At 55.7% G+C, this 13,252-nt stretch overlaps 1 protein-coding gene across 1 annotated transcript; it reads left to right on the plus strand.

Moving 5' to 3' along the window:
* Positions 1 to 148: 148 nt before the first annotated feature.
* On the plus strand, positions 149 to 11,495 carry ALDOC (aldolase, fructose-bisphosphate C). Its single transcript, XM_034424506.3, has 9 exons — positions 149 to 563; positions 3,933 to 4,059; positions 5,421 to 5,632; positions 6,662 to 6,716; positions 8,199 to 8,359; positions 8,461 to 8,544; positions 9,138 to 9,312; positions 10,235 to 10,434; positions 10,665 to 11,495. The coding sequence occupies exons 2-9, from the start codon at positions 3,948 to 3,950 to the stop codon at positions 10,758 to 10,760; spliced, it is 1,095 nt and encodes a 364-aa protein (XP_034280397.2). The 5' UTR covers positions 149 to 563; positions 3,933 to 3,947; the 3' UTR covers positions 10,761 to 11,495.
* Positions 11,496 to 13,252: the final 1,757 nt, after the last annotated feature.

Consider the following 13,252-nt stretch of genomic DNA (forward strand, 5'->3'; position numbering starts at 1 on the left):
GGCTTGGGGGCCTTTCAGGGTCCAGCACAAAGGAACGGGGGGGGGGTCATATAAAGAAGGAAGCGACTTTAGAGATCATCTAGTCCATCCCCTCCCCAGGGCAGGAATGCATCCGGGGCTTCCCCACCGGAGGGCGTCCCTTCCAGTCCCCGTTTAAACCTCCCCGTGCAGGGGAACGCGCCCCACCGCCGGCCCCGAGCCTCCTCCCGCCGCTCTCCAGGGCAGCCCCTCGGCTACAGGTCTCGGGGCGACCCCCGGGGCTCCCCAGCCAGCAAAGGTGGGGGCGGCCGCCGGCTGAGCTGGCCTCCTGCGGTGCTCCTTCAGCCGAGGTGGGGAAGGGGAGGGACGCGCTCTTCCCGTGCTCAGGGGCGCCTTGGGGCGGGAGGGAGGCGGCGGCCCTGCGGCGTCTGGGATGCTCCGAGCCCCTGGCCCCGCCCCCCCCGCCTCCCTCGGTCACGTAGCTCTGCGGCACCGGCGGCGCCTTTACAGCCCCGCGCGAGAACCGGCGCCCCACAAGCCACGGAGGCAGCCCCGACGGCGCACGGAGAAAGCAGCCGCGACAGGTAAGGCGCCCGCGGGCGGCCACTAACCGGAGCGCTCCCGGGCTGGACGGGGGTGGGCAGCCGGGCCTTCCCTGCGCCCCTTTCCCCCTCCCCCCCGAAGGTCCGTGGCGCCCCTGGGAGAGCCGGGAGCCCCTCGCCTGTCCAGCTGAGCGGAGCCGGGCCGCCGAGTCCGGAACCGTCGCATCCCCGGGAGCGCCGGACGCAGGGCGGCCTCCTGCCCGGAGGGGGCTGCGGACCGGGCGCGGCTAGGACAGCTGCAGCGCTTTGCGTGGTCCACCCCCCCCCCGGGCCCTTTGCGGGGAGGGTCGCCCGGGGCGCCAGTCCTGGGGATTCCCTGCTGAGAGCCCCGAGTCGCGGTCTGGACCGACCCCTCCCCCCCCATGGATTACTTCAAAGGTGGCTCTGGTGCAAGTGCGCATCGCAGGGGAGAAGGCAGAAGCAGCCGGCCTCTCTGGGAAATTAAGGCGGGAGGGGGGGTCCCTGGTGGTCTCTGAACTTGGGAGGGGGCTTTATAGAGATTTCAAGACCCAACAAGGGAACCTCACCAATGCTAGGCGGCAGGGAGGCTGCAAAGAGGAGGAGGAAGGGGGGGGACTGTGTGGCCCTTGATGCTCTCTGAGTTTTGTGGTTTCCTTGCAGATGTTTCATGATCCACACTTGGTAACATCATCAGGGCTAGTTTGGGTCATGAAACGCCTGCCAGAAAACCACCAAGCTCAGACAGCACCAAGCCCCCCCCTTTCCCCCCCTTTCAACCCTGTTCTGCAAATATTCTCCTTTCTCGGGAGATTCAGGTGTCTTGGCCGCAGGGCCTGATGGCGCAGGGGGAGGGGCGTCTCCTTCCATCCTGAGGCTGGGGGCTTGTTTTGAAAGCAGCGAGGGAGGGAGGGGGCAGAGGGGGGGAAGGGCAGATCCTTCTGATCCAGGGCATCCTCCTCCTGGCTGATTCCAAGCTTCCTACGTGGCTGCACCAAACGTCCTTTAGACTGAGTGGTGAGGAGGACAGTCAGCTGGCTGCTACAAGGGGTGTCTAGTGCGGGGGGGGTACAGGCGCCAAAGCAGTCAAGGGAACAAACGGCTGTCTGGGTACCCTGCTGGCTTTTGGCTCTGCTGGCCCCTCCCCTTGATGCTGGTGGTGGTGGGAGGGGCTCTGATGGCTGCAGCCATTGCTAAGCAGGGAAGGTCTGCTTGGCCTTAAGAACATCTGGGCACGATCTCTAAAAAAGTGAGGCAGACATGGGGGGGGCTGGCTTTCTGTGCCCCGCTGCCTGCGTCCAGATGTTCAAAGAGGGTGTCTGAGCTAGAACGCATCTCTCTTCAACTGCCCAGCTGTGGCACAAGTGACAGTCCAACCAATTTTGAGAATTCCCTGGCTTGCTTTCCTCTCCTCTCCTCTCCCCATCCTATTCCTCTCCTCTCCTAGTGTAATGCTACTCTCTTTCCCTTCTCAAAATGCAAGGATAGGATAGCAAGAATCAATCAATCAGATTAGATCTGGAAGGGACCTTGGAGGTCTTCTAGTCCATCCCCCTTCTCAAGCAGGAGTCTTTATGCCATTCCAGACAAACGGCTGTCCAAACTCTTCTTAAGACCTCCAACTTCTGGTGGCCAGCTGTTCCACTGGTTAATTGTCCTCACTGTTAGGAAGTTTCTCTTTAATTCCAGGTTGCTTCTCTCCTTGGTTAGTTTCCATCCGTTGCTTCTTCTCCTGCCTTCTGGTGCTTTGGAGAATAAGTTGACCCCCTCCCTCTCCTTTATGGCAGCCCCTGAAAGAGCCTCAATTGGAGCAGGGGTCTCCAGCCTTGGCAACTCGAAGGCTTCAACTCCCAGAGCTGAACTCCACAAGTCTTCAGGTTTCCCAGTCTGGAGACCCCTGAATTAGAGAGGAAAGAAACCTTTAAAACCTAGCGGGTTTTACAAAGACAAAACCGAAACAGCCGTTGCAGCAGAGAAGAATTCCCATCTAGCACCGGAGGCCGCAACCTGACTCAGCAGCCTGGTAAAATTGAAATGGCATTTTGTGTGCCGTGTTTGGTGGCCAACTTCGCCCCAGGCTTCAGAGAAGAGGCCGCCCAGGGAAGCAGCTTTGGCAGACGCAAGGGATGAAGCTAATCCTGTTGCATCGTAATTAACAGTAGCCGGCCTTAATGGGGGAGGGGGAAGGGGTCAGCAGCAGGGCTCCCATCTGCCTGGCTGGGCCATGAGGCCGGGCACATGTCTGTGGCTGCCCGAAATAGGCCACTCTGCTCCATTTACGCAACCGATGTCCTGCAAAGGCCGGCTTGGCAGGAGGGCAGAACGGAGCCCTGGGCAAAGAGGCCGATAGTGGCCCCCGATGCCATGACAACAGTTCCTAAGGATGCTGCAGAATGGCAACTTCTTTTTTTTTTTTCCTACGTCGTGCAGTGGGGAAAAAATGCAGCAATTGTGACTCTGAGCACGTGCAGAACGCTGTTTATTTACTTGACCTTCATCTGTATTAACAGAGGGACAGAATCAAGATCACACGAGGAGTTAATGCCACTTTATAAGGACTTAAGTAAGGCCACACCTGGAATATTCTGCAGCCAGTGTTGGTCACCACAATATAAAAAAGATGTTAAGACTTTGGAAAAAGCGCAGAGAAGAGCAACTAAGATGATTAAAGGCCTGGAGGCTAAAAACACATCAAGAACGGTTGCAGGATTTGGGTCTGGCCAGTCTAGAGAAAAGAAGAATTTGGGGGGACAGGATAGCAGAATTCCAATATTTGAGGGGCTGCCACAAAGAAGAGTTGGGGGTCAAATTATTCTCCAAAGCCCCAGAGGGCAGGACAAGAAGCAACGGATGGAAGCTAATCAAGGAGAGAAGCAACCCGGAACTAGGTTGTCTGGATTGGTAGGGTCTCGACCTTGAGCAGGGGGTTGGACTAGAAGACCTCCAAGGCCCCTTCCCACTCGGTTATTCTGTTATTCTGTCTTCTCTTCCTACCCTCGAGAAGGCTTTTCCTGCACTCGCAAACCATGGCAGAAGAAAAACATTTGGAGTTACATTTTTTTTTCTTAGTTAATCAAAATATAAAAATACAGAAATATGAAGGGAAATGAGAATAATGGGGAAATAGGAGAGGAGAAGGGGAAGAGGAAAAAGTGTTAGGGAAAAGGGAAAAGAGAAAGAAAAGCATCGGCTTCCAACTCTTTTTGGCACAATAGAATAAGGTCATAACATACAACTTCAATTTTTTATTCTTACATAACAATATATAGTAGCCATTCCCATGTATGGCTGGCTCAGGAATTCTGGGTGGTGGTAAAGGGGCCACCCCTGATCTGGACGATAAAGATGGTAGTCCTGGCCATTGTGGAGTGACACGTTTGGATGCCCTTCCAGGAAACACCTGCCAAGATGACGCACCAGTACCCCGCGCTCACTACCGAGCAGAAGAAGGCGCTCTCCGACATCGCCCAACGGATCGTGGCCCCTGGCAAGGGCATCCTGGCAGCCGATGAATCCGTAGGTGGGTCTGAATTGCGGGCAGTGCCTGCCGGAGGGGAGGGGCTGAGCAGCCCAGCATTTGGGGAGTGGGTCTGGAGGCCCCTCCCCCAGGTGGGCCTCCCTTTCCAGCGGGAAAAGGGAGGGGGCGTCCTGGGAAAGGCAGGGGTTGAACCCCCTTTCTCCTGCAGGCTCCGGATCTCAAGCAGGGCCCCCAGTTTTCAGAGAGGGCAGGGCCCTTTGGATTGACCCCTGACTCTCATGGGAGAGTGAGGGGCCTCTGGGTGGGCCCCGGAGGCTGAAGAAGCCCCTGTAACCACGATTTCTCATCAAGGCCACGTTTTCAGTCTTTGGGGCTGGCAATCTGTGTCTTCAAAATCTCTTGTTTGTTTGGAGGCTGAGATGCCCCTGGGGGTTCAGGTAGTCCTCGACTTACAACAGTTCGCTTAGTGACCGTTTAATGTACCACTGCACTGAAAAAAGTGATGAAGACTTCGTCTATGGAGCTTCTCCGTCATCCGGGTCTCAGTTGTCCCAAAAGGGGCTTTTTTTATTTTTCCAAGAGGCAATTGGGATTTTCTGGGTTTTCTTTGAAGACGTTTCGCTTCTCATCCAAGGAGCTTCTTCGGCTCTGGATGGATGGGGGGAAGGATTAAGACTTTGGTGGTTAACACTTACGACTGTGGCAACATCCCCGTGGTCACGTGATCAAAATTCAGACACTTGGCCACTGACTTGTATTTATGACGGCTGCAGCGTCCACAGGGGCCACGTGGTCCCTTTTTGTGACCTTCTGACAAGCAAAGTCCATGGGGGGAAGCCAGGCTCACCTAACCACCCCTCTTCTAACTTAACCACTGCAGTGATTCGCTTAACAGCGGTGGCAAGAAAGGTCGTAAAATGGTGCAAAATTCACTTAGGAAATGTTTCGCTTAGCAACAGAAGTGTTGGGGCTCGATCGTGGTCAGTGTTGGAAGAAAAATCCATCTGGATCAGTTCCAAGTTGGGGGAAAAGATCCTGGAAAAATCATGGAGGCTGACTGGAAAGCTGACAAAATGGAGTGGAGAGTGGGGGGCTTTATACCTTCTGCATTCCTATGGGGCCACGTAAGGCTCATGGCTGGCTCTATAGGCAACAGGGGAAATGCAAACCCTAGGTGTTTGTCTGAGCTAATCTTGTCAACTTTGGCTTGCCTAATTGTGTTGCTTATCTGGAGTTTCCACCTGACCCAGTCTTTCTGAATGGATGACCCAATCTGCATTTCTAAAAACTGGCCTCCTCAGTTTCTACTTGGGCAGGGAGACGGGGGCTGGTTTATGTCTCCCTTAAGACGGCCGGCATGCAGGGAGGACAAACTCACATCGGCTTCTTCCCGTCTCGCGCAGGCAGCATGGCCAAGCGGCTGAACCAAATCGGGGTGGAGAACACGGAGGAGAACCGGCGTCTCTACCGTCAGATCCTCTTCAGCGCCGACAGCCGGGTGAAGAAGTGCATCGGGGGAGTCATCTTCTTCCACGAGACCTTGTACCAGAAGGCGGACGACGGCACGCCCTTCGTGGACCTGATCAAGGACAAGGGCATCGTTGTCGGCATTAAGGTGCTTTTCAGGACCCCCTCTTGCAATCTCTGCCCCCCTCCCCTCCCAGCTCCTGAAAAGATGGGGAGCATCCCCCTCTGCAAGGGCTCTGCTTCCCCCGTCCAGAGTGGGGGGCAGCGGTGCCGAGTGAGGGACGTTGGAGAGCGAGAACACCGGTTCTGGGTTCAGATCCTGACGATAGGGTTGTTTGATGACTAGGAAGCAGCTTCCATGCCCCCCCAAAAACGGAGCTGTTGAAGGAAGAACAGAATAGCAGAGGTGGAGGGGACCTTGGGGGTCTTCTAGTCCAGTTCTGGTCCATCTGATTGCTACAGGGAGTCAGCCGCCTGCCTGAGCTCGGTCAGCAGGCCATGAAATTGGGGTCCACCTGCTGCTCTGCAGCCCAGGAGGGGAGGGGGTGAAGCCCACCCAGGTTGCCCAATCGGACAGAAAATCCCCTGGTCCAGGATGAGGAGAGCCGAAGGGTCCTGGGTGCTCTCTGAGCTGGGTGGCTTCCTTGCAGGCGTTTCATGACCCAACTAGGGAACATCATCAATGCTGGAATTGAATGGGGTTTGCTCCCTTGTATATATACATATACTAGAAGTTTCCCCTGCATAAACAGGGAGCAAACCCCACCCTCCTTGGCACTGATGATGCTCCCTAGTTGGGTCATGAAACGTCTGCAAGAAAGCAGCCAAGCTCTGAGACCCCCCAGGACCCCTCATGTTCAACGCTGAGCTACAAGGATTCTCCTCCACTGGAGAAGGAAGAGCTGGCGCTCATTTTTGGGGAACTGCCTGGGGGTGGGGGGTACAGAGGCAGGAGCCCCCGCTTGCTTTCCTGAATGATCCTGGGATCTGGCAGAACTGCCCTCTGGGGGCAGCGGAAGCGGTCGGAATCCTCCTCCCGGCCCAGAGCGGAGTCAGGGCTGGCCACCTGGGCAGGAGGAGCCTCCCTGCCCCGCCCCACCCGGGCATCCCCCTGCAATCCTCCCGGGGGGAGGGGAGGCTGCAGTCGTAACCGGCTCTCTCTCCGCTTCCTTCACAGGTTGATAAAGGGGTGGTGCCCCTGGCCGGCACAGATGGAGAGACCACCACCCAAGGTAGGGGAAGAGGGAGGGGGGGTGACTTGGATTTGGTCTGTGGTCAAATCAGGCCTTGGTGGGGCATAAAATCTAGGGCAGGCGGCAAGGTTGCCATCCCCTTTTGTCGTTTCCTTCCTTCTCTCTCGTCCTTCCTTCCCTCGCTCCGGTTCATTTTCTCCTCCCTTCTTCTTGCTTCCCTCCCTTCTTCCCTCCCTCCCTTCCTTCCAAAATTCCCACCTTTCTTTCTTCTTTCTCCCTTCCTCCCTCCCTTCCATAATTCCCACCTTCTCCCTCCCTCCCTCCTTCTTCCCTCCATTTCCCCCACCCTCCCTCCTTTCTTCTTTCCTCTCCTTCCCTCCCCTCTTCCTCCCTCCCTCCGTCTCTTCCTTCTTTCCTCCCTCCTCCCCTCCTTCCTTTCTTCTTTCTTCCCGCTCTTCGTCCCTCTCTCCCCTCCCCCTCCTTCTTCCCACCATTTCCCCCTCCCTCCCTCCCTCCCCCTCCCTCCCTTCTTTCCTCCTTCCTCCCTCCCTTCCACAATTCCCACCTTTCTTCTTTCTCCCTCCCTCCCTCCCCCATCCATCCATTCCCCCTCCCTCCTTCCTTCTTTCCTCTCCCTCCCCCTCCCTCCCTTCCTCCTCTCACCCTCCATCCCTTCCATAATTCCCACCTTCATGCTCCCTCCTTTCTCCCACCTCCCTCCCTCCCTCCCTTCCTCCCACTCTCCGTCATTCTCTCCCCTCCTTCCCTTCTCCCTCCTCCTTCCTTTCATTTCCCCCTCCCTCCCTCCTCTTTCCTCCCTCCCCCTCCCTCCCTTCATCCGCTCTCCGTCCCTCTCTCCCCTCCTTCGCCCTCCCTTTCTTCTTTCCTCTCCTTCCCTCCATTCCTCCCTCCCTCCTCTTTCCTCCCTCCCTCCTTCTCTTCCTTCTTTCCTCCTTCCTCCCTTCCACTCTTTCTTCCACTCTTTCTTTCTTTTTTCTCCCTCGCTCCCCCTCCCTCCCTTCTTTCCTCCCGCTCTCCATCCCTCTCTCCCCTCCTTCCTCCCTCCTTCTCTTCCTTCTTTCCTCCTTCCTCCCTTCCACAATTCCCACCTTTCTTTCTTCTTTCTCCCTCCCTCCCTCCCTCATCCATCCATTCCCCCTCCCTCCCGTCTTTCCTCCCTCCCTCCCTTCCTCCTCCCACCCTCCATAATTCCCACCTTCTCCCTCCCTCCTTTCTCCCTCCTCCCTCCCTCCCCCTCCCCCTCCCCCTCCTCCCTTTCTCCTTTCCTCCCTCTCCCTCCCTCCCCTTCCTCCTCCCTCCCTCCTTCCTTTCTTTTCCTCCCTCCCTCCATTCCCCTCCCTCCCTCCTTCCTTCTTTCCTCCCTCCCTCCTGCCTCCCTTCCTCCATCCTCCCTCTCTCCTCCCTCTATTCCCCCTCCCTCCCTCCCTCCCTCCTTCCTTCTTTCCTCCCTCCCTCTATCCCTTCCACAATTCCTACCTTCTCGCTCCTTCCTTCTGCCAGGGCTGGATGGGCTGGCAGAGCGTTGTGCCCAGTACAAGAAGGATGGCGCAGACTTTGCCAAGTGGCGCTGCGTGCTGAAGATCAGCGACAACACCCCCTCTGCCCTGGCCATCCTGGAGAATGCCAATGTGCTTGCCCGCTATGCCAGCATCTGCCAGCAGGTGAAGCACCTCTCCCCCCCCCCCCGGCCCCTTTGCTCTGGGTCTTTGGGCTGCCGTGGCGTCCACGGGGGTCTCAGTGCTTTGCTTGGATTTTCCTGCAGAATGGCATCGTGCCCATCGTGGAACCGGAGATCCTGCCGGATGGGGAACACGATCTGAAGCGCTGCCAGTATGTGACCGAGAAGGTAGGGCTGCCTCGGCTTGTGGATTATGGGGGTCGGTGTAGAGTTGGGGGCTGCCCGTAAGAACAGAGGGGAGAGGGCCTGAAGGAGGGCAGGGGAGCTCTGGGCTCTCTTCAGTCAGAGCCAGGCTGGGGTCCTGGTTACAGTGTGGGGCGATCCGGGTCCCTCCCAATCCATGGGAGCTCAGTTGCTCTCTGGCCCAGCCGTTGGGGGCGGAGTGGTTGGGGGGGGGGAGACACAGAAGGGAGGATGCCTTCTAGGATGCCGCTCAGGGTTCTTAGAATGTGGAATTAACCAGTGGGCACTTCCCCAAAGCTGGCTGGGGAATTCTGGGAGTTGAAGTCTGCCAGGCTTAAAGTGGCCAAGCTTGGAGAGCCCTGCTCTAAAGCAGAGAGTAAAATGCCAGCAAGGCTGAACCCCTCAGTCATTAATTGCACAGATGCTGGATTAATCGATGTGCTTAACAGGAATAGGTTTTGTGTGACTCTTCCCTTCCTGTGATTCCCTTTAATTACTTGGTGGTGGTTGGCGGCCCCTGCTCCCCTGACAGCCGGCCCCTTCGAGGTTGACCAGCCTGGCTCTGACCCTCTTCCCAGGTTCTGGCTGCCGTCTACAAGGCCCTGAGTGACCACCACATCTACCTGGAAGGGACTCTGCTGAAACCCAACATGGTGACCCCCGGCCACGCCTGCCCCACCAAGTACAGCCCGGAAGAGATCGCCATGGCCACCGTCACTGCCCTGCGCCGGACTGTGCCCCCTGCCGTGCCAGGTGAGCTCACACACCTGTCCCCTGTCCAGTGAAAGTCTCCTGTCTTAGGCTGGGTCAGCAGAGCTGACCCATCCGGATAATGGCCAGCAATTATTCTGGAACAATTATGTTTTGCTTTGGCTTCTCCTTGAGAATCATGACCAGTCCAGGTGGGGTCAGGGAAATCAAATAGTCCTCGGCTTACAACAATTCACTTAGTGACCGTCTGAATGGCACTGAAAAAAGCAACTTATGACCATTTTTCATACTTACGACTATCGGCAGCCTCCCCGTGGTCAAGTGATCAAAATTCAGCCTCTTGGCAACTGATTCATATTTATGATGGTTGCAATGTCCCAGGCTCATGTGATCCCTTTTTGCGACCTTCTAACAACTGCAGTGATTCACTTAACAACGGTGGCAAGAAAGGTCACAAAACGAGAACAAAATCACTTAACGGCTGTCTTGCTTAGCAACGGAAATGTTGGACTCTCTTGTGGTTGTAGGTTGAGCCTGTATTATACCTCCAGGATTTTGCCATATGGCTTCTAGTTTGAATCCCTGGAACTCACTGCCACAGGATGATGAATGGACAGCTGCCAACTCAGAGGCCTCAAAGGGGCAGAGAGAAATCCAGGGAGGCTGAGGGACTCGTGGGTCACCAGATGCTGTTCAAGATCCAGCTGGCCAGTCTGGCCAGATCCAGCCGGACACTTTGAAGCCTTAGGAAGGGCTGGCCAGGGCCAGAGATGCTTCTGGATCAGGGGCGTTTCCAACCTGGGCCTCTTGAAGGCTTGTGGACTTCAATTCCCAGAATTCCCCAGCCAGCTCTCCTGGCTGGGGAATTCTGGGAATTAATGGCCAGAAACCCTCAAGTGGCCACTGTTGGAGACCCCTGCAGTACAGGGTCTGGGCCTTCAGCTCTTCCCTTCTGCCCCTGCAGGAATCACCTTCCTGTCCGGCGGCCAGAGCGAGGAGGAGGCCTCCCTCAACCTCAATGCCATCAACAACTGCCCGCTGCCCCGGCCATGGGCCCTGACCTTCTCCTATGGCCGGGCCCTGCAAGCATCGGCCCTCAACACCTGGCGGGGCCAGCGGGAGAACGAGGAGCTGGCCACCGAGGAGTTTCTCAAGAGAGCCGAGGTGGGTGACCTGGGAAGGGGCCGGGGGTGTGCCCCCCACTGCCCAGGAGGGGAGGTCCTAATTGGGGTCCCTCTCTCTCTTCTGGGGTGCCCAGTTGATGGCGGGGCACAAGCCAGGCTGGTTTCAAATTGCAAAAGCCCCCCCTGGTTCTGCCCTGCTCAGATGTGGACCCTTGTGGGGAGGGCCCCAAGGGAAAGGTGTGGCCCCCAGCATCCCTCTCTGTCTTGCAGGTCAACGGTCAAGCAGCTCTCGGCCAGTACGAAGCCAGCGATGACAGCTCAGGGGCGGCCGGACAGTCTCTCTACGTGGCCAACCATGCTTACTAGCCCCGGGCAGAAGTCTCGGGTCCCGATGACCGGGCCCCCGGCTCCTCCACTGCTTTCCATCCCGGCCCCCCTGTCACTCCCAGCTTTTTCTAGCGTAGCCGTGACAGCAGCAAAGTAGGCAGAAGAGTGTCTTATGCTGGGTGGAGGGGAGGATGCGATTCCTGCAAGTGGAGGGAGATGGGAGGAGAGCCCAGGCCTCCCTGGCAGGGTTGTTGTGAGCATGAAAGCCTCAGCACGGATCCAAAGCTGAACGATGCCTCTAGAACAAAAGTCTCCAACTTTGGCTGCTTTAAGACTTGGGGACTTCAACTCCCAGAATTCCATAGTCCACTTTGAGACTTAGGGACTTCTGGGAGTTGAAGTTCCCAAGTCTTAAACGTTTTCCAGGTTGAGACCCCCGGAAAGGTTTTGTGTCACCACACAGGAAGAGATGGGGGTGAATCCATTGCAGGGGTCTCCTCTGCAGAGGGAAGGGCTTTGGGGGCCTGGAGATTTGAGGTCATTGCTTTGTGGTCATCTCTACCCCTCCGCCCCCTCCCCCGCCTTTCATTTCTTTGAGGACCAATAACCCACCCTCTTTGGCTGCGCACTGTGAATTGTGGCTTTGTGGTGCAGCCTCTCTGCCCCCTCCCCGCAGCAGCCTGGCCAGTGGGAGGGAAGGGGGCGCGTGTGCTGTCTCTGCACCTGATGTACCAGTAGCCTCGTAACTAATAAACCATAGAGATACCATCACAATTTTGCCTCCGGGTTTTCCTTCTCCTGGCACAAATGGCCGGACGGATCAGCTCAGAGAAGGGGGTGACCTCTGCACGGGGCGGCATGGCTGGGCATTGGGGTGCTGGGGCATGGGGACCCCTCCAAGCAAGCTCGGGGAGTGGGTTGGAGCGATAAGGAGGAGACACCGTTTGGATGATCCCTGGTGCTCCCCTTCTCCCAAACCCTGGTCTTAAGGTGTGGTTGCCAACAATTCCAACAACTTTCAGCAGTTCCAAGAAGGCTCCACTCCCATTTGCACCACCCAGGTGACCCTGAGGACACACGCAAACCTCCAAGCGGCCTCAACGACCCTCTAAAAAGGATGCAAACAACCAGCTCTGTCTGCCAGGAGTATCAATCCTTCCCTTCCCCACCATCCAGTCAGAGCTGAAGAAGCTTCTTGGAGGAGAAGCAAAACATCTCCAAAGAATGAGTAAACAAACCACAGGTAACCCAGTCCCAAACCATAGTGTCCAAGCCAAGAGGCCGTGATCTCTTTAGGAAGAATGCCTTTAAATCTGATTTTCTAGGTCTTATTTTCTAAACGGTGTTATGAAATACTTCCTAGTCCCCAAAGAAGGGAGATAGAACAGCTGTTATTAGATCGAAGACGGAGGGATCTGTTCTCTTGTGGCCCCAGAAAGTGGGAGCAGAACCCCGGGGGTACCAAAGGCAGGGTGGTTCAGGCTGGGCACTTGCAAGAATTTCCTAACTTGGGAGCTGCTGGCCAGAGGAACGAGCTGCCCCATGAAAGGAAATGGATTTTCCCTCACTAGAGAGCTTCAAAGAGGCCAGAAGACATCGGGTGCTCCATGTTGGAGCAGAGGGTTAGACTACAAGACCTCCAAGGTCCCATATTGTGTCAGAGAATATCCAGCGCTCCGTCCCTGGATGTTTTTAAGAAGAGTCTACTCTAGACAGTCACTTATCTCAAATGGTATAGGTTCTCCTGCTTGAGCAGGGGGCTGGACTAGAATACCTCCAAGGTCCCTTCCAGGTCATTCAGTTGTAAGATGCTCCAGTGCTTCTCAACAGCCACTTGAAAATGGGACTTCGGTTCCCAGAATTCAAGGTAATTCAAGGGAAGAAGCCATCGGTTGCCCCCTAACACCACTGGATGACATGGCCAGGTTTGGCTGTTTCAGCAGAGTAAGGAAGATACTTAAGGATGAGTCTGTCACTGCGTTAAGTGTTTGCCAGCTGAGCTTCCGTTCTAAGACTTACGGTAGCTTGCCAGAGAACTTATCTGTAGCAACTGAGATAAGACTGGTCTTGTGAGACATTGGACTTCTGCGCATGTCTACATTTTTTCTTTTTCTAACTTCCTGATTTATACTTCCTTTGTCCGTCTGTGTGATAAGACTGCTGGTAAAATGTAGTTAGTTAGTTTTTTACTTTTATAATAAAAATGTTTCTTAGAATACATTCGGGTTTTCTTTCTTTGAAAGTATACAGCATGGAAAACAAGATCCATTCACCTCTAATTAATTACAGTTTCCCCAGGGGGGGGGAACGAGGCTGATTCACGCATCGACAGATTCACACCCTGGCCAGGGTCTCTTTGCACTTTTACCGTCCGGAAGTATAGCCAGCCGGACAAACAGGTTTAAAAACCGCTTCTCCCCATCGGCTGTCAAACTTCTAAACACAATATAGCACCACAAACAGATTAATATGGTGAATTTCAGTGGTGCCAGTGTAGTGTGTAATATGTATACACCATGATCTACAGGGGT

Source organism: Pantherophis guttatus, chromosome 1 (assembly GCF_059756535.1).
Source record: "Pantherophis guttatus breed Tessera chromosome 1, ASM5975653v1, whole genome shotgun sequence".
Taxonomy (NCBI): domain Eukaryota; kingdom Metazoa; phylum Chordata; class Lepidosauria; order Squamata; family Colubridae; genus Pantherophis; species Pantherophis guttatus.